The 27,908-nt window shown below is 49.1% G+C and overlaps 1 protein-coding gene across 2 annotated transcripts in view; it reads left to right on the forward strand.

Moving 5' to 3' along the window:
- The window catches only part of LOC115134486 (MOB kinase activator 2-like), a 97,896-nt gene that overhangs the window by 15,489 nt on the left and 54,499 nt on the right, over positions 1 to 27,908 (forward strand). Inside the window, exon 1 of one of the 2 annotated variants that reach the window (XM_029668507.2) lies at positions 27,439 to 27,614. The exons of the other annotated variant lie outside the window; for it this stretch is intronic. Within the exon in view, the coding sequence (XP_029524367.1) occupies positions 27,577 to 27,614 (38 nt within the window). The 5' untranslated portion in view covers positions 27,439 to 27,576. Of the gene's footprint in view, positions 1 to 27,438; positions 27,615 to 27,908 lie in introns of those variants that run through there. 2 annotated transcript variants of the gene reach the window in all.

A 27,908-nucleotide genomic window follows, 5' to 3' on the forward strand; every position in this document is an offset into this window, starting at 1 on the left:
TAGCTAGCATAGCTGGGGTTAGCCAGGGGCAACTAGGGGTTAGCTAGCATAGCTGGGGTTAGCCATGGGCAACTAGGGGCTAGCTAGCAGGGCTGGGGTTAACAAGGGAGGAGATGAAGAGGGGAATGGTCTCATTTGGGAAGACTGGAAATGGGCACGCATGCCCTTTTCTGTCAGCTCTCCTCTCCCCTTCATGGGCAGCCACTTCATTAAATAGCATATCAGTCTAGTGGCTTTGACTTGGTTCTGCTGCAGACAACGTGGTTATTCATTAGTCCTGTTGTCGTTTTGGGACATTGAGACGTTGCATGTATTTTCCCTCGTGAGTGAGGCATCACTTAAGGGCATCTGACACCAGTGATGGCACGAAAAGAACAGGCCAGTCTGCGTGCCACAGCAGAGGCTGATGGGCAGCCTTTCCTTCAAAGCCACAAAAAAAAAACAGCTTAAAAATGAATTGATCTGCACGCTGTAAGTACAGAAATAGTTTGCTTTGTGGGAAATGAATATCCAGCTGGTCGGTGACAACTGTTTGGTGTTTGACGGCAGCAAGGTGAGCTTATTTTAGACGCTATAGTCCTGGGATTCCCTATGATCTGTCGAAGAACCCTGTACATTCTAACGACTCTTGTGTCGCTAGTGTACGCCGTAGAGCGACACATGTCACACATGCGTGTTCTTGAGAGCCTCAGCTTTTCACAGGTGGCTTTCAATAGTTTCTAGCTCAAACCGTTTGGACTCGGCCCCGGGGCCCCTTCAGGATCCGCCCTGGTCTCGCCAATGCCGCTCCAACTCATCCCCCCGTTAATCACACAGACTAATGGTTTGCGAATGAAACGGACGAATCCAACGGCACAACCCGGGAGTCTGTAGCTCAAACACGCAGTGTTTTAAAAGAGGTTAGAAGTCCTGAATCACGTGGGGGCACCACGGTGAGACTCATTGGGCTAAGCTACGGCTCATTGGGCTAAGCTACGGCTAGTCATTTTGCACAGAGGTGTGTTTGTTGTAGCAGAAACCGAAGAAGGAATATGAATAAAGCGTTGAGCCCAGGCCTAGATACTGTGTCTGATGTGTAGCTGCATAGAAAACCGTAAGATTCTATTGGGCCCTTCTCTGAGGTAAATTCGCCAAGGAGAGACACGCGCACACACACACACACACACACACTACACTCTCTCTGTGGTCTTGAGACCTTTCCCTCTCCCTTTCCCGCTCAGACAGGGTGAGGCCAGGCGATGAAAATGATACCAGAATGGCTGTGCTCTCTTAGCTTTTATTGTGTGTGTGTGTGTGCGTGTTGGTACGATGGGCTATTGGTTCACTTATACTGCAACTCCCTCTGTATCAGTGTTTTAGTTGTGTTCTTCAGTCCTGTTTGCTGTGTGTGCATTTTGAAGCCCTTTTGCGGTGAGCGTAGTTTGACCTGATGGTGTGGTGGGGGGGGTTATACTTTAAAAGGCCTAAGGGCAGCACATGCTGAGTGCGACGCCAACCCAACACCACTAGGCTAGAACAAGTCCCTGCCCGCTCAACCTAATCCTAAGGCCGACCCGCCCACTCAGCCACGACTGACATAAGGTTGTCTTATGACAACCTGAACTTTGCGAAAGTTGGGCCCAGTCCCGAGTCATCCCCTAGGCAACTGTGTTGAACCGCGAGGACTAGGTAAGCATAGGCATATTGCCAATCTGGGCAAGGTGGATCTGTGGGAAACCCAGAGGTCGACGCCTAGACTGTCATTGGACGGCTGTGTGTGTGTGTGTGTGTGTTCTCTCTCTGTGTTTTACTTGGCAGGAGTGAGGAGCGACCTTACTTTGACAATGTTAACTTTTTTGTAACGCTGTGAAAGTCCAGACCAGAACTGGCAGAGCCAATTGGGGGATAGAGACAGAGAGAGGAAGGTGAGGGATTGGGAAGAAGACCACGACTAATCAGACTTCCAGTTGCCAAACACTGTTGCTGGGTGATGATGTGTCACAACAGGTCCTATATTGGCCTAAGAGCCAATGGTCCTGGGTTAGTTTTCTTAAAGGAAGCTAGCACCCTGACAGGTCTGCTAGCTGACTGGGGAACAGCTCAAATATATGTTGTACACACATCATATGAGACACAATGTACACACACACACACACACACACACACACACTGTACAAACATGCTCTTTCCAAGACAGACTGAAGGTGAATCCAGGTGAAATATATGATCCCTTATTGATGTTAAATCCACTTCAATCAATGTAGATGAAGGGGAGATGACAGGTTAAAGAAGGATTTTTAAGCCTTGAGACAATTGAGACATGGATTGTGTGTGTGTGTGTGTGCGTGCGCCATTCAGAGGGTGCCATGCTTGGTTTGTCACACTCAAACAGTAGTCATACTCCTGTGTGTATTGAGAATGGTCCACCACCCAGAGGACATCCAGCCAACTTGACACGACTGTGGGAAGCATCGGAGTCAACATGGGCCATCATCCCTGTGGAAAGCTTTCCACACCTTGTGGACTTGTGCCCCGCTGAATTGAGGCTGTCCTGAGGGCAAAACGGGGGGTGTGCAACTCAATATTAGGAAGGTGTTCCTAATGTTTTATACACTCCGTGTATGTGATCGTATATATTCAAATGTAAGCAAGGTTTGAAATGATATACGTGAAATATTATATACGTTTGTGCTACTTGCAGTCAATTTGCAGTCTACAAATGATTTGTAATTGCGTTCCGGCTGTCCGCTCCAGAAAACATCGTCCCGCGGCTGAATCTTGTTGATTATCCCTGCTCTACAGGCTGCAGGGAGACGTATCCCATCATGCTTCAGCAGTGAGTCAGCGTTGTCACGGAATGGCGTGTGTGTGCACACATGTCAGCTGGACTGCTGTTGTAACTCTGAGCCCTGCAGTTTGGGACAGGGACAGCCGGAAGGACCAGAGCCCTGTGACTCCCACACACCCTGCCTGCCTATGTCATAACAGTCCTTCTCAGTGTCCCACAGACCTCTAACTTGCTCTCTATCATATCGCACACACACACACACACACACAGGACCTACAGCCTGTCCCTTGCTATTGGGGAGTGTGGGGGTGTGTGTGTGTGTGTGTGTGGTGTGTGTGGGGTGTGTGTGGGGTGTGTGGGGTGTGTGTGCGTGTGCGCAAAGGTGTGAGTGTTCTCCCATTGTGACTCAGTCGAGGCTGTTTCTGGGGAATAGGCTCACTGATGCAGGCAGATCAGCCCAGGGCTCCTGAGTTGTGTGTGACAGTTATTTTTGTCCCATCAGGTTTGCCATAAGGATCATGAGCAGTGGTGATTGTGTGTGGCCGGTCGTGATCTATTTTTGTCCTGCCATAAAGAGTTTAGCTTAGTCACAGTGAGGAAGAAAGACATGGAGAGAGAGAGAGACATGACAGGAGGGGGAGAGAGAGAGACATGACAGGAGGGGGAGAGAGAGAGACATGACAGGAGGGGGGAGAGAGAGACATGACAGGAGGGGGAGAGAGAGAGACATGACAGGAGGGAGAGAGAGAGAGACATGACAGGAGGGGGAGAGAGAGAGACATGACAAGAGAGAGAGAGAGACATGACGAGAGAGAGAGAGAGAGAGAGAGAGAGAGAGAGAGAGAGAGAGAGACATGACAGGAGGGGAGAGAGAGAGAGAGAGAGAGACATGACAGGAGGGGGAGAGACAGAGAGAGAGAGAGAGAGAGAGAGACAGAGAGAGAGAGAGAGAGACAGACAGACAGAGAGAGAGAGAGAGACAGACAGACAGACAGACAGACAGACATGACATGACATGACATGACAGAGAGAGACATGCCAGGAGGGGGGGGAGAGAGAGACACATGACAGGAGAGAGAGAGAGAGACACATGACAGGAGGGAGAGAGAGAGAGAGACACATGACAGGAGGGGAGAGAGAGAGAGAGAGAGACACATGACAGGAGAGAGAGAGAGAGACACATGACAGGAGGGAGAGAGAGAGAGAGACACATGACAGGAGGGAGAGAGAGAGTGAGAGACACATGACAGGAGAGAGAGACACATGACAGGAGGGGGACTGAGAGAGACATGACAGGAGGGGGAGAGAGAGACATGACAGGAGGGGAGAGAGAGAGAGAGACACATGACAGGAGAGAGAGAGAGACACATGACAGAGAGAGAGAGAGAGAGAGAGAGAGAGAGAGAGATGACAGGAGGGGAGAGAGCGAGAGACATGACATGACAGGAGAGAGAGAGACATGCCAGGAGGGGGAGAGAGAGAGAGAGAGGGACACGACGGGAGGAGGGAGGGGGAGAGAGACGCGCACGACGGGGGGAGGGAGAGAGACGCGCACGACGGGAGAGAGACGCGCACGACGGGGAGGGAGGGAGGGGGAGAGAGAGACGCGCACGACGAGGGGGAGAGAGACGCGCACGACGGGAGGAGGAGAGAGAGACGCGCACGACGGGGAGGGAGGGAGGGAGGGGAGAGAGAGAGACGCGCACGACGGGGGGAGGGAGAGGACGCGCACGACGGGGGGAGGGAGAGGGACGCGCACGACGGGAGGGAGGGAGGGAGGGAGGGAGGGAGGGAGGGGGAGAGAGAGAGAGACGCGCACGACGGGAGGGAGGGGGAGAGAGACGCACGACGGGAGGGAGGGAGGGAGGGGAGGAGAGAGAGACGCGCACGACGGGGGGAGGGAGAGGGACGCGCACGACGGGGGGGAGGGAGAGGGACGCGCACGACGGGGAGGGAGGGGGGAGAGGGACGCGCACGACGGGAGGGAGGGGAGAGGGACGCACGACAGGAGGGGGAGAGAGAGACGCGCACGACGGGAGGGAGGGAGGGAGGGAGGGAGGGGAGAGAGGGACGCGCACGACGGGGGGAGGGAGAGGGACGCGCACGACGAGGGAGAGGGACGCGCACGACGGGAGGGAGGGAGGGGAGAGAGAGACGCGCACGACGGGAGGGAGGGAGGGAGGGGGAGAGAGACGCGCACGACGGGAGGGAGGGAGGGAGGGGAGAGAGACGCGCACGACGGGAGGGAGGGAGGGGAGAGAGACGCGCACGACGGGAGGAGAGAGACGCGCACGACGGGAGGGAGAGAGACGCGCACGACGGGAGGGAGGGAGACGCGCACGGGGAGGGAGGGAGAGACGCACACGACGGGAGGGAGGGAGAGAGACGCGCACGACGGGAGTGAGGGAGGGAGAGAGACGCGCACGACGGGAGTGAGTGAGGGAGGGAGGGAGAGAGACGCACACGACAGGAGGGAGGGAGAGAGACGCGCACGACGGGAGGGAGGGAGGGAGAGAGACGCGCACGACGGGAGGGAGGGAGGGAGGAGACGCGCACGACGGGAGTGAGTGAGGGAGGGAGGGAGAGAGACGCGCACGACGGGAGGGAGGGAGAGACGCGCACGACGGGAGGGAGGGAGAGAGACGCGCACGACGGGAGTGAGGGAGGGAGGGAGGGAGGGAGAGAGACGCGCACGACAGGAGGGAGGGAGAGAGACGCGCGCGACAGGAGGAGGGAGGGAGAGACGCGCACGACAGGAGGGAGGGAGAGACGCGCACGACGGGAGAGAGGGAGAGAGAGAGACGCGCACGACAGGAGGGAGAGAGACGCGCACGACAGGAGGGGAGGAGGGAGGGATAGAGACACGCACGACAGGAGGCAGGGAGAGCGATGCGCACGACGGGAGGGAGGAAGGGAGGGAGGGAGGGAGGGGGGAGAGCGAGCGAGCGACATGCACGACAGGAGGGGGAGGGTGAGCGGCGCACGACAGGAGGGAGGTAGGGAGGGAGGGAGGGAGGGAGAGAGAGAGAGAGACGCGCATGACAGGAGGGAGGGAGGAAGACTGACACGCACGACAGGAGGGAGGGAGGGAGTGAGGGAGAGCGACGCGCACGACAGGAGGGAGGGAGAGAGACGCTCATGACGGGAGAGAGGGAGGGAGAGACGCGCACGACGGGAGGAGGGAGAGAGACGCGCACGAGGGAGGGAGGGAGAGAGACGCGCACGATGGGAGGGAGGGAGAGAGACGCGCACGATGGGAGGGAGGGAGGGAGAGAGACGCGCACGACGGGAGGGAGGGAGAGAGACGCGCACGACGGGAGGGAGGGAGGGAGAGAGATGCGCACGACAGGAGGTAGGGAGGGAGGGAGGGAGAGAGACGTGCACGACGGGAGGGAGGGAGGGAGGGAGAGAGACGTGCACGATGGGAGTGAGAGAGACGCGCACGACAGGAGGGAGGGAGAGAGACGCGCATGACGGGAGGGAGGGAGATGCGGACGGGAGGGAGAGAGACGTGCACGACGGGAGGGAGGAAGGAGAGAGACGCGCACGACGAGAGAGAGAGAGAGGGACGCGCACGACGGTAGGGAGGGAGGGAGGGAGACGCACGATGGGAGGGAGGGAGGGAGGGAGAGACGCGCACGACGGGAGGGAGGGAGCGAGAGAGACGCACACGATGGGAGGGAGAGAGACGCGCACGATGGGAGGGAGGGAGAGAGACATACACGACGGGAGGGAGAGAGAGAGAGATGACAGGAGGGAGAGAGAGACATGCATGACAGGGGAGGGAGAGACAGAGGGAGACAGAGACATGATGGGGGAGAGAGAGAGACATGACGGGGGGAGAGAGAGAGACATGACGGGGGAGAGAGAGAGACATGACGGGGGAGAGAGAGGCATGACGGGGGAGAGAGAGAGAGACATGACGGGGGGAGAGAGAGAGAGACATGACGGGGGAGAGAGAGAGACATGACAGGGGAGCGAGGGAGAGAGAGACATGACAGGGGAGGGAGGGAGAGAGAGACATTACAGGGGAGAGAGAGAGAGAGAGACATGACGGGGGAGAGAGAGATATACATGACAGGGGAGAGAGAGAGATATATACATGACGGGAGGGAGAGAGACATACATGACAGGGGAGGGAGGGAGAGACATACATAACGGGGGAGAGAGAGACAGACATGACGGGGGATAGAGAGACATACATGACGGGGGAGAGAGAGACAGACATTACAGGGGAGAGAGGGAGAGAGAGACATACATAACGGGGAGAGAGAGAGCGAGAGACACATTTAATTTGTAAAAAAAAATGTAACCTTTATTTTACTAGGCAAGTCAGTTAAGAACAAATTCTTATTTTCAATGACGGCCTAGGAACATTGGGTTAACTGCCTGTTCAGGGGCAGAACGACAGATTTGTACCTTGTCAGCTTGGGGATTTGATCTTGGAACCTTTCGGTTATTAGTCCAACGCTCTAACCACTGGGCTACCCTGCCGCCCCATGACGAGAGAGAGAGAGGGAGAGACATACATGACGGGGAGAGAGAGAGAGAGACACATGACAGGGGAGGGAGGGAGGGAGGGAGGGAGAGACATACATGACAGGGGAGGGAGAGACATACATGATGGGGGAGAGAGAGAGAGAGAGAGAGACATGACAGGGGGAGACATACATGATGGGGAGAGAGAGAGAGAGAGAGAGAGAGAGAGAGAGAGAGAGACAGACATGACAGGGGAGGGAGGGAGAGAGAGTTCATGACAGGGGAGGGAGGGAGGGAGGGAGAGAGAGACAGATATGACGTGGGAGAGAGAGACATGATGGAGGAGAGAGAGAGAAATGCCGGGGGAGAGAGAGAGAGAGACACATGACAGGGGAGGGAGGGACAGAGAGAGAAGTTCATGACAGGGGAGGGAGAGAGAAAGACAGAAATGATGGGGGAGAGAGAGACATGACGGAGGAGAGAGAGACATGACAGGAGGGGGAGAGAGAGAGAGAGACATGACTGAGGAGAGAGAGAGAGACATGACAGGAAGGAGAGAGAGAGAGCATTGACGGGGAGAGAGAGAGAGACATGACAGGAAGGAGAGAGAGAGAGCGATGACGGGGAGAGAGAGACCTGACGGGGAGGGAGGGCGACATACATGTCGGGAGGGAGAGAGAGAGAGAAGTTCATGACGGGAGGGAGAGAGAGAGACATGACGGGAGGGGGAGAGAGAGAGACATGACGGGGAGAGAGAGACATGACATGACGGGGGGAGAGAGAGAGACATGACTGAGGAGAGAGAGAGAGACATGACAGGAAGGAGAGAGAGAGACCTGACGGGGAGGGAGGGCGACATACATGTCGGGAGGGAGAGAGAGAAGTTCATGACGGGAGGGAGAGAGAGAGACATGACGGGAGGGAGAGAGAGAGACATGACGGGGGAGAGAGAGACATGACGGGGGAGAGAGAGAGAGACATGACAGGAAGGAGAGAGAGAGACCTGACGGGGAGGGAGGGCGACATACATGTCGGGAGGGAGAGAGAGAGAGAAGTTCATGACGGGAGGGAGAGAGAGAGACATGACGGGAGGGAGAGAGGGAGACATGACAGGAAGGAGAGAGAGAGACATGACTGAGGAGAGAGAGAGAGACATGACAGGAAGGGAGAGAGAGAGAGCGATGACGGGGAGAGAGAGAGACCTGACGGGGAGGGAGGGCGACATACATGTCGGGAGGGAGAGAGAGAGAGAATTTCATGACGGGAGGGAGAGAGAGAGACAGACATGACGGGAGAGAGAGAGAGAGAAATGACGGGGGAGAGAGAGAGAGAAATGATGGGGGAGAGAGAGAGACCTGACGGGGGGAGAGAGAGACCTGACGGGGGAGAGAGAGAGACCTGACGGGGGAGAGAGAGAGACAGACATGACGGGGGAGAGAGAGAGCAAGACCTGACGGGGAGAGAGAGAGCGAGACCTGACGGGGGAGAGAGAGAGACCTGACGGGGGAGAGAGAGACAGACATGACGGGGGGAGAGCAAGACCTGACGGGGGAGAGAGAGAGCGAGACCTGACGGGGAAAGAGAGAGAGAGACATGGCGGGGAGAGAGAGAGAGAGAGACATGGCGGGGGGAGAGCGAGACCTGACGGGGGGAGAGAGAGAGAGAGAGACATGACGGGGGAGAGAGAGAGAGAGACATGACTGGGGAGAGAGAGAGAGAGAGACATGACTGGGGGGAGAGAGAGAGAGAGACATGACGGGGGAGAGAGAGAGACATGGCGGGGGAGAGAGAGAGACATGGCGGGGGAGAGAGAGAGAGAGACATGGCGGGGAGAGCGAGACCTGACGGGGGAGAGAGAGGGAGAGACATGACGGGGGAGAGAGAGAGAGAGACATGACGGAGGGGGAGAGAGATAGACATGACAGGAGGGGGAGAGAGAGAGACATGACAGGAGGGGGAGAGAGAGAGACATGACAGGAGGGGGAGAGAGAGAGAGATGATGGGGAGAGACATGACAGGAGGGATGGAGAGAGAGAGAGACACGACGGGGAGAGAGAGAGACACGACGGGGAGAGAGAGAGACATGACGGGGAGAGAGAGACACATGACAGGAGGGGGAGAGAGAGAGACATGACAGGAGGGGAGAGAGAGAGACATGACAGGAGGGGGATAGAGAGAGACATGACAGGAGGGGGAGAGAGAGAGAGAGACATGACAGGAGGGGGAGAGAGAGAGACAGGACAGGAGGGGGAGAGAGAGAGAGACATGACAGGAGGGGGAGAGAGAGAGAGACATGACAGGAGGGGGAGAGAGAGAGCCATGACAGGAGGGGGAGAGACATGACAGGAGGGGGAGAGAGAGAGACATGATGGGGGAGAGACATGACAGGAGCGATGGAGAGAGAGAGAGACACGACGGCGAGAGAGAGACACGACGGCGAGAGAGAGAGACATGACAGGAGGGAGGGAGTCATGGCTTCAGTGAAAAACCCAGGGTTTGTCCTTGGTGGTTGAGGCCCTGTGGGTTTAGGCTGGTTTCCACTGTAATTGGATTAAAGCATGGTGTGTTGCATCAGACAGGCAGACTCTTCTAAAGCACTGGTTTCTCTGGTGTGTCCAGCCCCACCCTGTGGACTCTCCCTCTCTAAATAGGATTACAGGGCCTGTTTCCACCGCATGCTGAGAGAGTACTGGGGAGAAGAAGACGAGACCTGTAGAGTGGTGAAGACTGGGAAGGAAAGGAGACGAGACCTGTAGAGTGGTGAAGACTGGGAAGGAAAGGAGACGAGACCTGTAGAGTGGTGAAGACTGGGAAGGAAAGGAGACGAGACCTGTAGAGTGGTGAAGACTGGGAAGGAAAGGAGACGAGACAGACTGTTGTCAGTCAGTGGTGGAGATGGTGAAATGGTTGATAAAAGGTCCGGGACAAGAAAGACAAAGCAGAGTGATATCAAGAGTTTCTAGACGATTGGAGAGAGGGGCTTTAGCTCAGCTGTCCAGTGGACTTCCTGGATGGCTGCGGTGGACAGGGAACGGATGGTGAAGTCGTCATGGGTGTGCGTGACCGGCCCATCCTGGCTGCCTGTTTTGAACATGACGGGAAGTGTGTGTGTCGGTGTGTCTCTTTGCCTTCCTTTGTTCCTCTCGTTTTTATTCCTGTAACTTGATTAGACAAGTGGGTGCAATATGTCCATGCGCGCGCGCGCGCACACACACACACACACACACACACACACACACTGACTGTGATGTTGTTCTGGAGACGGGACCATAGCATTCCTGAGATGTCAACATAATGCGTGTCTGATTCCCACGCCTGTCTATGCCCCAGACACAGACCCCACTGTCACATGACTCCATATGAGACCAGAGAACATAAGAGTGGTGGAGGAGATGGTGAGGGGGAGGGTTGTTGCTGGTGAACGTATTACCGCCACACCGGCGGTCACGAGTCATGAAGGCAGTCAAATTCCACGTGACCGCTTAGTCACGGTAATTAGGCTTCTCCAAGTTCTGATGCTGCTGCTCATTAGTAGCCTACCAAACTTGCTAATGGCCTGGTACTCTGCACTTTATTGTCACTCTCATCACTCTGACATCGTTGCAAACGTTATCGAAAATCGAATCGACCACTTCATGTGATCCCTTGAGCTCATGTTGCGCAACATTTTTATAGGCTATGCAATTGTGTGAGAAAACAGAGTGATGGCCTCTATTAAAAAGAGGGTCCCATCCGCTTTCTATAGGTGAGGCCTACTATATATATTTCTCAACTTTCCTAATATTAAGCACATTGCTTATATTTATTTAAGTGCATAGATGACATGTATTTTTTCTGGCTGCCCCTGTTTTGAGACCGGTGCATGATAATGGTCCATTCTAAAAACAAAATTCACACATTATGTAATATATGTAAATATGAGATTAAATCAAGAATAGTCTGATGGGTGATAAGATTAGCCTATCACTTGTGAGTTATATATTATCACATGTGAGTCATAGTCGCACACCTGATGTAGCCCAGCCCCTAGGCCCATATGTTTTAATAAGGTTTGTATCACAACTAAAGTGGCTAATAACTTCTTAAAATGAAGCACATTAATCTGATTTACAAAGGGTGTAGAGCCTAACTGGCATACATAAGCAGCGCGTGAGTTTCAAGTTTTGGGAAGATAATTTTCATGGTGAAAATGTGCCTTTTATAATAAAAGCTTTACATGCGTAATTGCATTTGTGGTCACTTTTGATAATGGTGTTTCCCTGCTAATGGAACATTCGCGCTTAAATCCTACTGCCGGTTGCGCATTGCTGTGCTTATAATGTGAAGGAATAGCCTAATAGTTTATCAACATTTTAAGCTAAATGTTCTGATCTGTTGCGTCATCCACATTGCTTCAAAAAAGTTTTTTGATGCTAGTTGTTGTATAAATTTGGGCTCTGTCACATCCCGCAACTGTCCCAGACTATGTTTTGAATGTTTAATTTCTCGCGTAGAATAGGTCGACTTTTGTACTATGGGGGATAGTAGATTGACATAGGCTAGTGCTTTTGCTGTTCGTTAGGCCTACTCATCTTGTGGGCTGACGAAAAGTAAATGTGGACAGTTCTTCCAATATCTTCAATATGCACCTCGGAATTGGATAAGGACACGCACTGTTGCGTCCCCGGTGTATCTGGCTTCACTTATAGCCTGTGCGAAAGACCCGGTCAGGTGATGGAGCAGCACTCTGGGAGAAAGGCACAACGGCCAGTGGCCGCAGAAGGAATGCATTTTTTTAGGGTACATTATGGCCACACAAAGGGGATGCCACTGTGAAATTTGAGGCATTATCAAGTGCTTGTCAAATTGTGAATGAGAGACTAATGTAGTGCGTACAGCCTGTGCAAAAAACTAAGCAGAGCTCATGCCTTTCAAGCAACTTTTTTCAAATCATCATTAGTTGCATCATGCAGCCTTACAATGTATTAAAAATCAAAACATATAGCCCAATGTTTGTAGAACAACTAAAGTTACATTAATAACTCTAAATTAAGCATATAGGAGTACCTATTGCTTTGTTATGGCTCAACACAGAATAGCCACATGCGCACTCCTTCAAATCGTTTCTATTTTACTCAGACACGTTCAATTGCATTCTTCATACTATAAAATCTTGTCTGCTAAATTAACTAGTGATTCCCACAGCCATATGACATAGCCAGATCAGGACCTAACATAAGGACAACTAAGAGTACGCTATTCTGTTCTTCTGAAATAGACTTCACATCACTGTAGTTGTTTTCATATTTTCAAGCATGGTGGTGGCTGCATCATGTTATGGGCATGCTTGTCATCGGCAAGGACTAGGGAGTCTTTTTTTAGGATAAAGACAATCGGAATAGAGCTAAGCACAGGCAAAATCCTAGAGAAAAACCTGGTTCGGTCTGCTTCCCAACAGGCACTGGGAGAGAGATTCACCTTTCAGCAGGACAATAACCTAAAACACATGGTAAAATATTCACTGGAGCTGCTTTCCAAGATGACATTGAATGTTCCGGAGTGGCCTGGTTACAGTTTTGACTTAAAAATAGCCTTGAAAATCTTTGGCAAAACATGACAATGGCTGTCTAGCTATAATCAGCAACCAATTTAACAGAGCTTGAAGAATTTAAACGAATAACAATGTGCAATCCAGGTGTGCAGTGCTCTCAGACTCACCCAGACAGACTTAATTGCTGCCAAAGGGGATTCTAACACGTGAACACAGGGGTGTGAATGCTTATGTAAATGGAATATTTGTTTTTCATTTTCAATCATTTTACTAACATTTCAAAATAAAAAAAACATGTTTCAACTTTGTCATTATGGGGTATATTTTGAAATCAGGCTGTAGAACAACTAAATGTGGAGTAAGTCAAGGGGGTATGAATACTTTCCGAAAGCACTGTAAGCTCCCTGTTGAACTCATAACAAACCAGATTGATTTTTTATCATTATCTCTCGTTTTGGTTCCCCTGGGAAATTCCCATTACACACACACTGCATGGCGAGAGCTTGTAGTTGTTCTCAGACAGTTCAGCTAGCATAGCCACCAGAGGCTAACTGGTAGGAACCATGTCTCTGGCCCATTTGGAGAGAGGGAGACAAACACACACACACTTGTCTTGCACACTCACGCAGACACACTCACATACAGTCAGACACACACACACACACGTACAAAGAGAGTAGAGAAGGGGAATGCGGCGTCTCCCCCAACTCTCCATTCCTTGTGTTATTGTCTTCATCGGTCTTCCTAGGAGCCCAGTGAAGTCCAGAGGGCCAGACCACTTAGCCCCGTTTAATGAAGCCGATAGCTCACCGGACCCCCGTCATTAATCACCCAGAGACACATTCTCTCCTTTCACCTCCAGCCTCTTATCACCAGCCCTGTCCACCATTAACTGCCCTCTCAATCTCACCTCTCAATCTCACGGCGGGTAGCCTAGTGGTTTGAGCGTTGGGCCAGTAGCCGCAAGGCCATGGAGAAGAGGCCAGGGAGCAGCTAAAGGGCCATATGTAAGAGAGGTAGTGCATGTGAACAGCACACAAGACCGTGTGTTTCATTAGAGGGGCCCTGCTGTGTAAGCTGTCAGTCAGAGACGTATCAGTGTTTACACACATTTTCACAGGGACAGTCGTGGGTGTGTGTGTGTGTGTGTGTGTGTGTGTGTCTCTTTTACAGAGGGGGCTGAGGAGCAGCTCTTCAACATGGACCAACGATCTTGAAAGGCTCATTTTGCGTTTTTCTTTGCGTGCCCTCAATAACATGACCCTGGCTGCTCTGCTACTGTTGGGATAGTGCAAGATTTTGGTAATTAGGAACTTTCAAGCTGCACTCAAGGTGAATTTGTCTCCCAGTGTTTGGTGGACAGCAGACTGAACCAGGTTTTCCTCTAGGATTTTGCCTGTGCTTAGCTCTATTCCGTTTCTCTTTATCCTAAAACAAACTCCCTAGTCCTTGCCGATGACAAGCATGCCCATAACATGATGCAGCCATCCCCATGCTTGAAAATATGAAGAGTGGTACACAGTGATGTGTTGGATTTGCCCCAAACATAACGCTTTGTATTCAGGACAAAACGTTTATTTCTTTGCCACATTTTTTGTAGTTTTACTTTAGTGCCTCGTTGCAAACAGGATGCATGTTGTGGAATATTTTTATTCTGTACAGGCTTCTTCTGTCTTCACACTCATTTAGGTTACTGTTGTGGAGTAACTACACTGTTTTTGATCCATCCTTAGTTTTCTCCTATCACAGACATTAAACATTGTAACTGTTTTAAAGTCACCATTGGCCTCAAGGTGAAATCCTTGAGTGGTTTCCTTCCTCTCCAGCAACTGAGTTAGGAAGGACGCCTGTATGTTTGTAGTGACTGGGTGTATTGATGCACTCTCCAAAGTGTAATTAAGAACTTCACCATGCTCAAAGGGATAGTCAATATCAGCTTTTTTTTATTATAAAAAAAAATTAAATGTAATACTCATCTACCAATAAGGCTGCATTTAGAAAAGATAATGGACCTATATATTTTTTAAATACGATTATCTTTGAGAACGAACAATCACCTAAATAAAAGCTAGAGTCAGGGAGAATCTAAAATATAATGGGAGAGCCTCTAAAAATGTTTTGTCATCTACTGCACCGTTGGCCACACCCATGACCAGGCCCTCGCCACGCCCACCACCTAAGCCCCATTTTTATGAAAGAAAAATCCCTGACATGTAATCGCAAAACACTTGGTTGTCATCGTTGTGCAAGGAAATCCTGTTTTTCAATTGAAATTCCAGAATATGATGACTGATTTAAAGACAGAAGTTTCTAATGAGTTGAAAGCCTTTTCTTGTCTATTTGGGAATTATTAAACCTTTTTATATTAACATTAGTAATGGAGAGAAAAAAAATCGAAAGTTACATATCGGGATATTATTTTTGACGATACATCATATGGTTTTGACAATATTGCAATATTATTTTTTATTTTTTTAGTTGACTGTACCTGCACCAAAAACAGTATTTTTCCTTTATAGCTTGTTCTCCATCTTCTTTTAAATAGGGAGTCAAATTGTATTTCCATGACTGATCAGAATTAATTTTCTCATGGCCCTCTTGTCACTGCAGCAAACATACGGTGAGCAACATGTTTGGAACATCAAATCGCAATAAAAATCACAGAATCGAATCGCAATAAAAATCACAGAATCGAATCGCAATAAAAATCACAGAATTGAATCGCAATGCATATAAAATTATGAGAATCGCAATTACATTTTTTTTTTGTGTGACTTTTTTGACTTTTGTTTTGGCCATATGGCAACGGTCCATTATTAATCACACAACACATCATGTTCTGTAAACACCAACCCGAGAGGCTTGTAGGAAGTCACAACCTCAACTGCTGCAAAGTCCGTGTCACGGCAACCTTATCAGTGTGTCCTCGGCGAAGTCTGGCGTCAAACTGTCACCAAAACATGGCAGACATTTGACGCTGGCAGCTGAACAGGTAAAAAGTAGGAACGTTGTTACAACAGATCATTCTAGAGTCCTACAGGAAAATAATGAATCAAATTGTGTGTGACCGTGCTTGTGTGTGGGCGATATGGCGTAAAAATCGGATCTCGTTTTTTTCCTCAAGCCTATGGACGATTCTCGATATACACTGAACGTACGTTAGGTACATCTTCCTAATATTGAGTTGCGCATCCTCTTTTGCCCTCGGAACAGCCTCAGTTTGTCGTGGGATTCTACCAAGTGTCGAAAGCATTCCACAAGGATGCTGGCCCATGTTGACTTCAATGCTTCCGACAGTTGTGGAAAGTTGGCTGGATGTGCTTCGGGTGTTGGAACATTCTTGGTGCACAAGGAAAACTGTTACGTGTGAAAAACCCAGCAAGCGTTGCAGTTCTAGACAAACTCAAACCTGTGTGCCTGGCACCTACTAGCATACCCAGTTCGAAGGCACTTAAATCGATTGTCTTGCTCATTCACCCTCTGAATGGCACACACACACAATCCATGTCTCAATTATCTCAAGGCTTAAAAATCCTTCTTTAACCTGTCTCCTACCCTTCATCTACACTGATTTGAAGTGGATTTAACAAGTGACATCAATAAGGGAGCATAGCTTTCACCTGGTCAGGCTGTCATGGAAAGAGCATGTTCCTAATGTTTTGTACACTCAACGTACATCTCATAGTTTTCTCTTAAGCTTTTGTCATAAAATGAGGTCAATCCACTGCAGTTCAAACAGTCAGGAATAATCAGACGAATCGAAGCCTTCCACAACCATATGACCCACTAATAATGTCATCATTTAACTTGCTTGTTTTGCAATGATCACTGACCTGGCTTTCAAGTCCGTCTATGAAAATTCCCTTTTTTGTAAAAATAAATAAATAAATATATATACACTGCTCAAAGAAATAAAAGGAACACTAAAATAACACATCCTAGATCTGAATGAATGAAATATTCTTATTAAATACTTTTTTCTTTACATAGTTGAATGCGCTTGACAACTAAATCAGACAAAAATGATCAATGGAAATCAAATTGATCAACCCATGGAGGACTGGATTTGGAGTCATACTCAAAATTAAAGTGGAAAACCACACTACAGGCTGATCCAACTTTGATGTAATGTCCTTAAAACAAGTCAAAATGAGGCTCAGTAGTGTGTGGTGTGTGTGGCCTCCACGTGCCTGTATGACCTCCCTACAACACTTGGGCATGCTCCTGATGAGGTGGTGGATGGTCTCCCGAGGGATCTCCTCCCAGATCTGGACTAAAGCATCCACCAACTCCTGGACAGTCTGTGGTGCAGCGCGGCGTTGGTGGATGGAGCGAGACATGATGTCCCATATGTGCTCAATTGGATTCAGGTCTGGGGAACGGGGTCCGGGCCAGTCCATAGCATCAATGCCTTCCTCTTGCAGGAACTGCTGACACACTCCAGCCACATGAGGTCTAGGATTGTCTTGCATTAGGAGGAACCCAGGGCCAACCGCACCAGCATATGGTCTCACAAGGGGTCTGAGGATTTCATCTCGGTACCTAATGGCAGTCAGGCTACCTCTGGCGAGCACATGGAGAGCTGTGCGGCCCCCCAAAGAAATGCCACCCCACACCATGACTGACCCACCGCCAAACCGGTCATGCTGGAGGATGTTGCAGGCAGCAGAACGTTCTTCACGTCGTCTCCAGACTCTGTCACGTCTGTCACATGTGCTCAGTGTGAACCTGCTTTCATCTGTGAAGAGCACAGGGCGCCTGTGGCGATTTTGCCAATCTTGGTGTTCTCTGGCAAATGCCAAACGTCCTGCACAGTGTTGGGTTGTAAGCACAACCCCCACATGTGGACGTCGAGCCCTCATACCACCCTCATGGAGTCTGTTTCTGACCGTTTGAGCAGACACATGCACATTTGTGGCCTGCTGGAGGTCATTTTGCAGGGCTCTGGCAGTGCTCCTCCTGCTCCTCCTTGCACAAAGGCGGAGGTAGCGGTCCTGCTGCTGGGTTGTTGCCCTCCTACGGCCTCCTCCATGTCTCCTGATGTACTGGCCTGTCTCCTGGTAGCGCCTCCATGCTCTGGACACTACACTGACAGACACAGCAAACCTTCTTGCCACAGCTCGCATTGATGTACCATCCTGGATGAGCTGCACTACCTGAGCCACTTGTGTGGGTTGTAGACTCCGTCTCATGCTACCACTAGAGTGAAAGCACCGCCAGCATTCAAAAGTGACCAAAACATCAGCCAGGAAGCATACGAACTAAGAAGTGGTCTGTGGTCACCACCTGCAGAACCACTTCTTTATTGGGGGTGTCTTGCTAATTGCCTATAATTTCCACCTGTTGTCTATTCCATTTGCACAACAGCATGTGAAATGTATTGTCAATCAGTGTTGCTTCCTCAGTGTACAGTTTGATTTCACAGAAGTGTGATTGACTTGGAGTTACATTGTGTTGTTTAAGTGTTCCCTTTATTTTTTTGAGCAGTGTATAACCATAACGGTAACCATGCACGTCCACTAATAATGACCAACTTCTGGTAGCAGGCGTTCTAGAAAATGAACACCGATCTTATCAACACTCTCTCAAGCACAAGCCCAAGTGCTAGTGAGTAGCCAGCTAATATTCACATTTGAAGTCTAGCCACCTTGGATCTACTTGCTTGCGAACAAGGTTAAACACTTGAACTGTTATGAATACCCCCCCCCCCCTGTCCGTCTCCCAACTGTTTGAACAACACGACCTGTTCACCTTGTTTTAGACGTTGAAATCAAGCGGCCTGTTCACCTTGTTTTAGACGTTGAAATCAAGCGGCCTGTTCACCTTGTTTTAGACGTTGAAATCAAGCGGCCTGTCTGGTTAAGATGCTAATTTCTCAGAATGACAACGAGCATCCAATTCCTTATATAAATGCCTCTGTATGCTCATTCCACATAAAAAAACAAACAGACTAGACAGCTAGCACGTAACAGTCTGACTGAAATGCGGCTAAAGGTTCATGGTAGGCCTTACCGCGACAGAAACAGAGCATTCATTTTCCACATTCATTGATAATCCCGTTTTTTGTATGTTTTTGTAGGGTCTGCTCTTCTACATTTTGAGAGTTGGGTATTGTTTTTGTTTTTTTAAAGGCACCTTTTCCTCTATTACAGTAAGAGCAAAAGTGATGTTTCGTCTTCGTTGTTGAGGGGTGGGGCTTGGTGCCTGTGTCCACAAAAATGAAACCTTGATTCTGGCAATACAGGCATTTTAGAGCTTCACGCCAAAACATCAATTCAAATGACTCAAGTGAGCACTGGGTCAGGGGTTTGGCCTGCTCTCTTTGGTGAGCTCATCTTTAGCTCAGTGCTGGAGTGGAGTAATTCCTGCTAGACATAGGCCTAGTCTATATATCCCACCCAGTGAGCACAATATGTTGAAAATACGTTTTTTGTGTCTTTTTCGATATCTTTTCAACAGCTTTTGCACTGCAGACTGTTCCCTAGTTTAAATTCCAGCCGGGCCCAAAGGTCTCCAAAGCAACATCCAGGGTCTTGACTGTTACATTGGTTTGTCACTGGATAGATTGGGTGGATTTAACCACCTTTCACTTCTCTCTCTGTCATGGCCTGAACTAAAGGCCACTTCCTGTCTGATGCTTAGGCCCATAGTGTACGTGACGTTTATTTCCTGCGAATGTGGTTACTTACCATCTCACACAGCCAGAGAGCGATTTCACACCTGCAGGAGCGGAAAATATTTTTGGTCCTGTTAGTCAGCCCTTCATTAAAAGGGTGTATGTTCTATTCGTGCTTCATAGCACAAGGTCTTGAATGCAGTGGACTGTACTAAGCAAATCTCACTAACTTGAAAAAAATACAAAATAAATAGATGATGAAAGTGGCCATTTTAGGCCCTTTTTTTTAGACTTATACATGCCTCCTGTAAGACCCTATGATCTGTGAACCGTACTTGATAAAGACGGCATCTTGGTCTCAATATACTCATAGTGTCCTCAAGTATGTGTAGATTCCGGGGGGAAAAAGCATTTTATTCATCATAAAAAATATTGAAATATATAAACTACCCTTTTTGATTTTGCTTAGTTTTAGACATATTATTTGTAATGATCTTCAAACGTGTCACATTTCCAGAGTGGCCTCTCTGCTACTTTTCATGATATGACCCGTTTTATACATAGAAATTGGCATTATAGGTCATTAACCAATCACAGCCCTCCATTTTCAGAGCAAGCTCTCTGCTAAGTCTGAAGTTATGAAACATTTTATGAGCACCGTGCAATAACACCGTGAGTGGGAAATTGATTCAAAGGGAACTCGCTCTGTTGGTGATTTTGCTGAGTGTGCCAAACGTCCTTCCTCCCACTGAAGTTCCTATTTGAGAATTGCCGAAACAATCTGAGATACCAAAAATATTTTCCACTTCTGCTGGTGTGTAATCGCCCCATAGCTGTAGTGTGTGTGTGTTATGAATCTGATCAACCTGTAAAGTGTGTGTGTGTGTGTGTGTACGCGGCAGTGTCACTCACTTGTTCCCCCACCCTATATTCTGTAGGACGTACTGCATTTTGTGTGCGCACATGCACAGCGTTTACTCCCCATCCTGTATTCTCCTCTCTCTCTCTTTGTCACACACACACACACACACACACACACACACACACACACACACAGTCTCCCCATCCCCACCCTGTAGTGCATTGTGCTCCCCTTCCTCCTCATTGTGCTGTAGGCCTGCTCTGCTCTGCTACAGTACGGAACAGGAGGAACCCAGGAACACTGAGTCACTGTTTGCACCCTCACTGGGGGAGGGAAAACACTGAGACGCACAAACGCAGGAAGTGATTTTTTTTTTTGTGTGTGTGTGTGTTTCTCATGTGCGGGTATCAGCACGAAGCAGCAGGGCGTCAGTGTCACAACACGTCTGTCTCTCTCTCCGTCGGTCTGTCACTCCTGTCTATCTGGGGAACACAGCTTAACCACTTTCCACCGCTGCACTCAGAAGCAGAAGTGGAACTAAAGGGGAGAAAGGTAGATAAATGAGTCAAAGCTCAATACACTTAGAGGACACACACACACACAAATATGATGTTGAAAGTTCGACTCCCACCAGGGTAGTGACGTTAGTCAGCCATGAACTCTGAATATTTTATACTAATTAAACCGATCTACTGCAGAGGCTGCTCGCTGAAATCTCTCTCGGTCTCATTGGCCAGGGGGAAAGACGGAGGTTTGAGGACCTTGATCAGTCGGTTCCGGTGTGTTCGAACAGGGCTGGGAGCAAAAGCCTGCATGGCCAGCAGCGCTCTCCAGCACGTTGTCCTCCCCTTGATCCCGCCAGATAATCAACAGCTGTATTTCATATGTCTGTGAACTCATTGGAGGTCACTGGACCGCACGGCGCCCAGACCGCTCCGGAAACGGCGTCAAACACGCCGCCATCCGACCGTTACGTAAGCACAGGCAGCTAAGAGTCCAGTCCAGCGGCGGCCGTGCATGTGTCTGGCGATGAGGTCTGGCTCCGTGTGCTGTAGCGACGCAGATTAGGAGTTATCGGAGGGGAAACACTCGCTACTTTGACAGGTTGTATAGGAATTCAGTTTAGGTCTAGTTCAGGGATGGGCATCTCTGATGGGGGTGGGGGCCACAAAAAAAATCGGGACTCGTAAAGGGGTGCCGCAGTGGCTCGGCACCCCGTGGCGGGTCCGCGTACCCACAACCGTACCCACGCATTGTCAGAGCCGGCCCTAGCCTTTTGGGAGCCCTAAGTGGATTGTTACCACAAAGTACACCGCCGAGAGCTTTGACTTTCATTCGATTTTCTGTGTTAATGGTCCTGTTAGTCAGCCCTTCATTAAAAGGGTGTATGTTCTATTCGTGCTTCATAGCACAAGGTCTTGAATGCAGTGGATGTCTGTCTGTCTGTCTATTTTACTGCCTTTTTGGTAAGTAGCTGATTGGTCGTAGCTAATTTAGGTTGATTGCAAGGGTGTATTATTGTCATTATCCCTGACTTTGCCACTAGGGAGACTGAGTGAAGAAGAGAGGTGGAAAGGGCTGGAGGGAGAGGGGAGGGGGACATGGAGAGATCCGTCGGGTGCGAAATCTGATCTCGCCGTTGCGTAGTCTTTTGCTCCCGGGCCTTCCCCCAGAGTGCACTGGTTCTCTCAGTGTTCTCCAGTGTCACGTGACTTTTAACTCCAGCCATCAAAACCAGTGATATCAGACCGAAGACCAGTGTCATTCAGCTTCTCTTTTATGGCCTCTCGTTCCCTTTCCTCGTCTCCTTTCCTTCATCACGACTTCAACTCCAGCGCATACCAGCAATAGCAGGCAGCATACTAGACAGCATGTCAGCCGGTCAATATATGGAGATCCTTTCTCTGTATGTCTGTATTCATGTCTCTCTCTGAGCAGCCAGGCCATACCAGACAGACAGACATAAATAGCTTTTGCTCTCCTCCTCCTCTCCACTCAGTGTCCCTCCCTGCCGTGTCATCTCCTTTCCTAACCTAATTTCCATTCCTCGTGTCCTTTCCTTGATCCCGTGACAACTCCAGTGCAGAACATAGCCTACAAGACATCACAGGTGCAGTACCGCTTGGAACCAGTGAGTGGCGCCAGAGCACAGCGCTACCATGTCCTGCTGCAGTCTAGACCAGGGTTTCCCAAACTCGGTCCTGCACCCCCCCCCGTGCACAGCTGATTCAAATAACCAACTCACCACCGGCTTTGATTTATTTGAATCAGTATTGTAGTGCTCGGGCCTCAGTCGACCTGCTCAATTGTCCCTGGAAGGAATTTTCCTCTGATAGATTTGAATTGCGTTCCTGAGCTGTCTGACTGGGAATCAACATGCAAATTGACCTAAAGTCCGTAGTCGTTAAAGACTATTTGAATTACATGGCTGCCCGAGGCTGATGCCCGTATAGACCATAACAAATCAGAACCCTCCCAAAAAAGGGTTACCAAAGGTATTGATATGGGCAGGCACCCTCTGAAAATAAGACCCTCAAATATGACCTCCGGTTCTCCAGACAAACCAGCACCACCTAGAGTCTATTAGTTTGTCCCAAATGGCAACCTATTCCCTATTTAGTGCACTACTTTTGACCCGAGCCCTATGGGCCCTGCGCTATATAGAGGGAGTTAGGGGACGTGCCCAAATGTGTAACGTGAACCCTGGTCGGAGGCAGAAAAAACAATAAAGACAGACCTGTCCAATCTGTCCCCGGGCCCAGATTGTCATGTTTTCCACCTAGACAGCGACTCAACCAACGTGAGTCAAAGTGCGGAGCGGCAGACTAGGCCAATGCGAACCTATAGGCCCTTCCATTTGCTAACCCTGTCCCGGCCTCTACTGCGCTGTTGTGTGTGTTTTTAGTCAGTACCACCAAGCTATCAGACAGTACTGTGCCGAGCAACATACCTGGCACATAGTGTGCATGGTGAGACTGGGCACTGCGCTGTGTATTCCTGGAAAGCCTGTGGGGGGGGGGACCGGGGAATGCGGCGTTCGAGGCTTCTCTGGGTCTTGGCTTGTCTTCCTGCTTGTAAACCTCACAGCCCAGGAACTGTCACTGAGGGAAGGAGAGAAAGAGCTGCTTTTTCTTCTGACTTCGGGGGGGCCAAGCTAACAGAAAGCAGGGGGCGGCAGAGACGTGTCTGGCTAGGAATGAGGATGGATGATGGTAGTGGGAATGATGGCGATGACGACGGTCGAAGATGTTAACCGGGGAAGAGAGCACCAACTGACTGCTTGGGTCATTAGCATGCAACCACAAGAGCACACGGTGCAGCTCTTCCAAAACACACAGCAGGAAGGAGGGAGGGATAGATGGCCACGATGAAAAGGATTAATGACGCAAGCTGGGGATGAATGGCAAAAGAGGGAAGGCATGAAGCGAGGGATGGGGAACGTCAGGATGATTGAAGAGATGGACAGATGAATGGAGGGAGGCCTGAACAACGTCAAAAGACTGGAGGAAAGGAGGGATGGATGGAAGCAGTGAGGGGTTTGTGTTTTAGAGTTGCACAATAACGGACTGGCTAATGGTTTCTGTGGTCTGCAGTTCCTCCTTCCCCTAGTCCCAGTATTGCGTAACTCTGCAATGTGTGTGTGTGTGTGTGTGATTGAGCAGCAGTGTCGGTGCCAGCCTGCTCTTATGGTAATAAATGGCCCACTGCAGCCAGCACTAAGAGGTCTGCAGGAGAGAAAGAGCACACACTCACACCGTACGGAGAAGTGCGCGCGCACACACTCTTATACATACACTGTCCCTAGTACACACACAATTTAATACACACACAATTGAATAAACACACACTGTAATACACAGACACACACAATTTAATACACACACACAGTCATTTTTAAAATTGTACCTTTATTTAACTAGGCAAGCCAGTTTTAAGAACACATTTTTATTTACAATGATGGCCTAGGAATAGTGGGTTAACTGCCTTTTTCATGGGCAGAACGACAGATTTTTACCTTGTCAGCTCGGGGATTCGATTTTGCAACCTTTCAGTTACTGGCCCAACGCTCTAACCACTAGGCTACCTGCCGCCCCAATATACACACACACACACACACACTCTTATACATACACTGTCCCTAGTACACGCTGCTCCACAGGAGGTGTCATTTATTACTTGCACACACACTTTAATACACACACACACTTTAATACACACACACTTACACACACACTTTAATACACACACACTTTAATACACACACACTGTAATACACACACACTTTAATAGACACATACACTTTAATACACATACACACACACTCTTATACATACACACACACACACTCTTATACATGTCCCAAGTACACACTGCTCCACAGGAGGTGCCATTTATTACTTACACACACACTGTAATACACACACAAGCAAAGTGTGATACTCACACATGACACACACGTAACGGCAGGGCCTTTGAGAGATGTGGTGAGCAGCAGAGAGCCATAAAGATGACGTCGTCAACCTCAGTCTTAATGCACATCTCTCCATCTTTCCATTCACCAATACATTGTTCCAAACCTCTCTTCCATCCTTCCTCCCCTCTTAGCATCCTTCTCTCCGTCCAGCTCTTGAGAGATTCTCAGAACGAACAGGTACCAGTTCAAATGTGTTAACAAGTACTTCCTTCCCTCTGGACACGGATGTCTATTCCACATTTGTTCCACGTAATTTCATTGAAATTATGTGGGGGGGGGGGTTCCTCTCCTTTCCAACCAGTGGGGTTCCTTTCCTTCTTTCTTTTCTTTTCTTCTTTTTCCTTCTTCACTGATTGTACTTGATTTGGGGAACATATCTAGCATCGCCTATATTCTCTGTATTAGAACCCCACTTGTACCAATGCAAAATGTATGACATGGCAAGGCTTTAGTTGCGTTAAATACAACCCCCCACATGATAGTCACCACTAGCCGGCCACCCCCAGTACCCTGCCGTGAAATTTAGACACGGCTACCACCCGGTGGCTGCCGCCAATGTACATAGACATGGAATCAGTGTTTACGTACTGTTTTACCCATTTCTGTATGCATATACGGTATTCTAGTCTTTTCCCATTGTACTTAACTATTGCTGTGCTTGTACTCTTCTATCCTACATATTCTTCAGCTATACGGCGTATTCTACATTCTATCCATATGCTGTCTACATGTCGGAGAGTAACGTTTGTTCTACATAAGGCTATCTTTAGCTGAACGTTCCAAAAACGTTGTGTCCTGCTGAACGCGCAAGTGCTCGTGAAAGGGGCATGTGTATCTTACACACACACACACACACAGTTGATGAGGAGCTATGGGTTTAGCAGGCATTACTGGATCCTCTGCCTATTCTTGGCTCCAATCAGGCGCTGACAAGTGTTCTCTCGGAGTCTGCGCTCTGCCCTCTCCCTATAGCATACAGGAGGTGAATATAGCCTGCGAGATAGGGAACGATAGAGATAGGGAACGACAGAGATGGGGAACGACAGAGATGGGGGACGACAGAGATGGGGGACGACAGAGATGGGGGACGACAGAGATGGGGGACGACAGAGATGGGGAACGATAGAGATGGGGAACGATAGAGATGGGGAACGCACTTGAAACCTGAGAGGGATGCTTGCGCCCCGTGTCCGTCGGTGGAAAAACAGTCGCGGCACTATGGATACTTTTTTCATGGCTGGAAAGCGGATGATGTGTTTTTGTGTGTGCATTGATTTACAAAGGAATCCATATTCGGGGGTTGAAGTTGGAAGTGCGCAAATCATCTGAGTAATGTGAGATATAGAGTGCAGTACAATGGAGACGCTTTAAAGGGCCTGTGCAGTCAAAAACATGATTTCCCTGTGTTTTCACTGTGAGGGTGGAGTGATACTGTGAAATTGTGAAAATGATGATGAAGCACTTTTGGTGTACGAGCTGTTTGAAAAGAACGGCTGAAATGTCTGCCTGCTTTGGGCGGGAGGGAGTCTTGGCCTCCCATGGTGTCAGCGCCACGCGGTCATTTAGGTGCACTATGTAGAAATCACTCTGCTATTTCCTGGTTGCTAAAATTCGAATAGTTCGCCCAATTTCAGTTTATGTGACAAAACATCGTACAATGATTCTCTCTCTACACTATACTGTCTAAACCGCTGTGAAATATATTTTCCATAACCCCAAATATTGTTGTTTCAGCTGTTTGAAGCTGGTGTACAAAAACGAAAACAAGACTCAAAAATAAAACGTCAGAACGGTTAGCATAGAAATGGCGCACATAGAACATATCTACCGCTTATTAGGCTTGCTTTCAATGAGAATGACAGATCTATAACTCACATTTCTACGTGAATTTGGTCAGATTGCCCCAAAAGTTACATATTTGCAGCTTTAAGAACAGGAAGCATAGAAATTGTGCGCATATATCCACATGCTTTCAATTACAAGATCTATAACTCACATTCAATAAGAAAGAGTTCCAAAGCTCTCTGCCAGTAACAGCTCATTTTCAGTGTTCCCCTCCCAGACAGTCCTACCAAAGTTCTTGCTTAAAAAATGCTCTTAGCTAAGAAGCTTTTTTTCTTCTTTTTAATTCAAAACAATCACACCAATGCACCTATCTGTTACCCAGAGGTTATTTGATATTGAGATAAAAACGACTCAATTGGACCTTTTTTTTTTTAAGTTATTTGTTTTTTTGTCAGTGAGGTGTCTGTGATTTACGTCAGGGGAGCTATTGTGGACACAATGTATAAGCTGCAACATCATATCTAAAGAAACATTATTGCCGCGTTCACGGATTAGTCGGAACTAGAAAATTCTGAAATGTCCGAGCTGCTAACGGGTTGAACGCGGCACGTGTATAACTATAACCCGTTAGCAAGTCTGAAATGTCCGAGTTTCCCTGTTCCGACTACCGCGTGAACGCTGCTTTATCACTGCTCGGGGAATTTAACGACATCATCGCTGATGGATTTGCTGTACATATGACGTGTATTTGTATCCGTCTAAATGATAAGCTGTCGTTTTTGTGTTGCATCGAAGCATTTGTTTTGACATTCGAGGGTCCACCTATCGCCTTGTCCCTGACTGGTAAACCCTGCCCGCGGAAGCTAGGGACCGGAGGGAGGGAGGGGGGCGCGGAGGTCTGTGGAAGGAAGGAAGGAGGGAGCGATTAGAAGAGAAGTCTACACGAGAACTCCGTTTTCTATTGTTCCTTGTCTGCAGCCGTCGGACACAGACGTTTTCGAGGTGCATCGAAAGTTGAACGTTATCAATTCTGGATTTCTTCATCCGATTCCTATCGTCCGGCATGAGGTTTAAACGGAACGGCTCCTATACATTGAATAGGTAAGAGGCTTCCGTTCACTACTCGGGTTACGTTTAACATTCGCCACATCTCAGTGAAAGGGGGTTTGGTTTATTTTTTTCCAGACGCAATTGAAAAATGTTTTGTCTTTTGATACTCTCGGTATGGTCAATTGCTTGTGTCGTGATTTCGGTTCTTATTGGCGTTGTTGTTGTTGAGGTGAAACGTGTTTATCATATGCACGCTGCAACTGATGGAAGTAGTCGCCCTCACTACCAACCTGTTTCACTGAACTCACTCATTCTTATAAGAACGAAAATGTTTTCCGAATTAAC

This window comes from Oncorhynchus nerka, linkage group LG9a (assembly GCF_034236695.1).
Source record: "Oncorhynchus nerka isolate Pitt River linkage group LG9a, Oner_Uvic_2.0, whole genome shotgun sequence".
Classification (NCBI taxonomy): Eukaryota; Metazoa; Chordata; class Actinopteri; order Salmoniformes; family Salmonidae; genus Oncorhynchus; species Oncorhynchus nerka.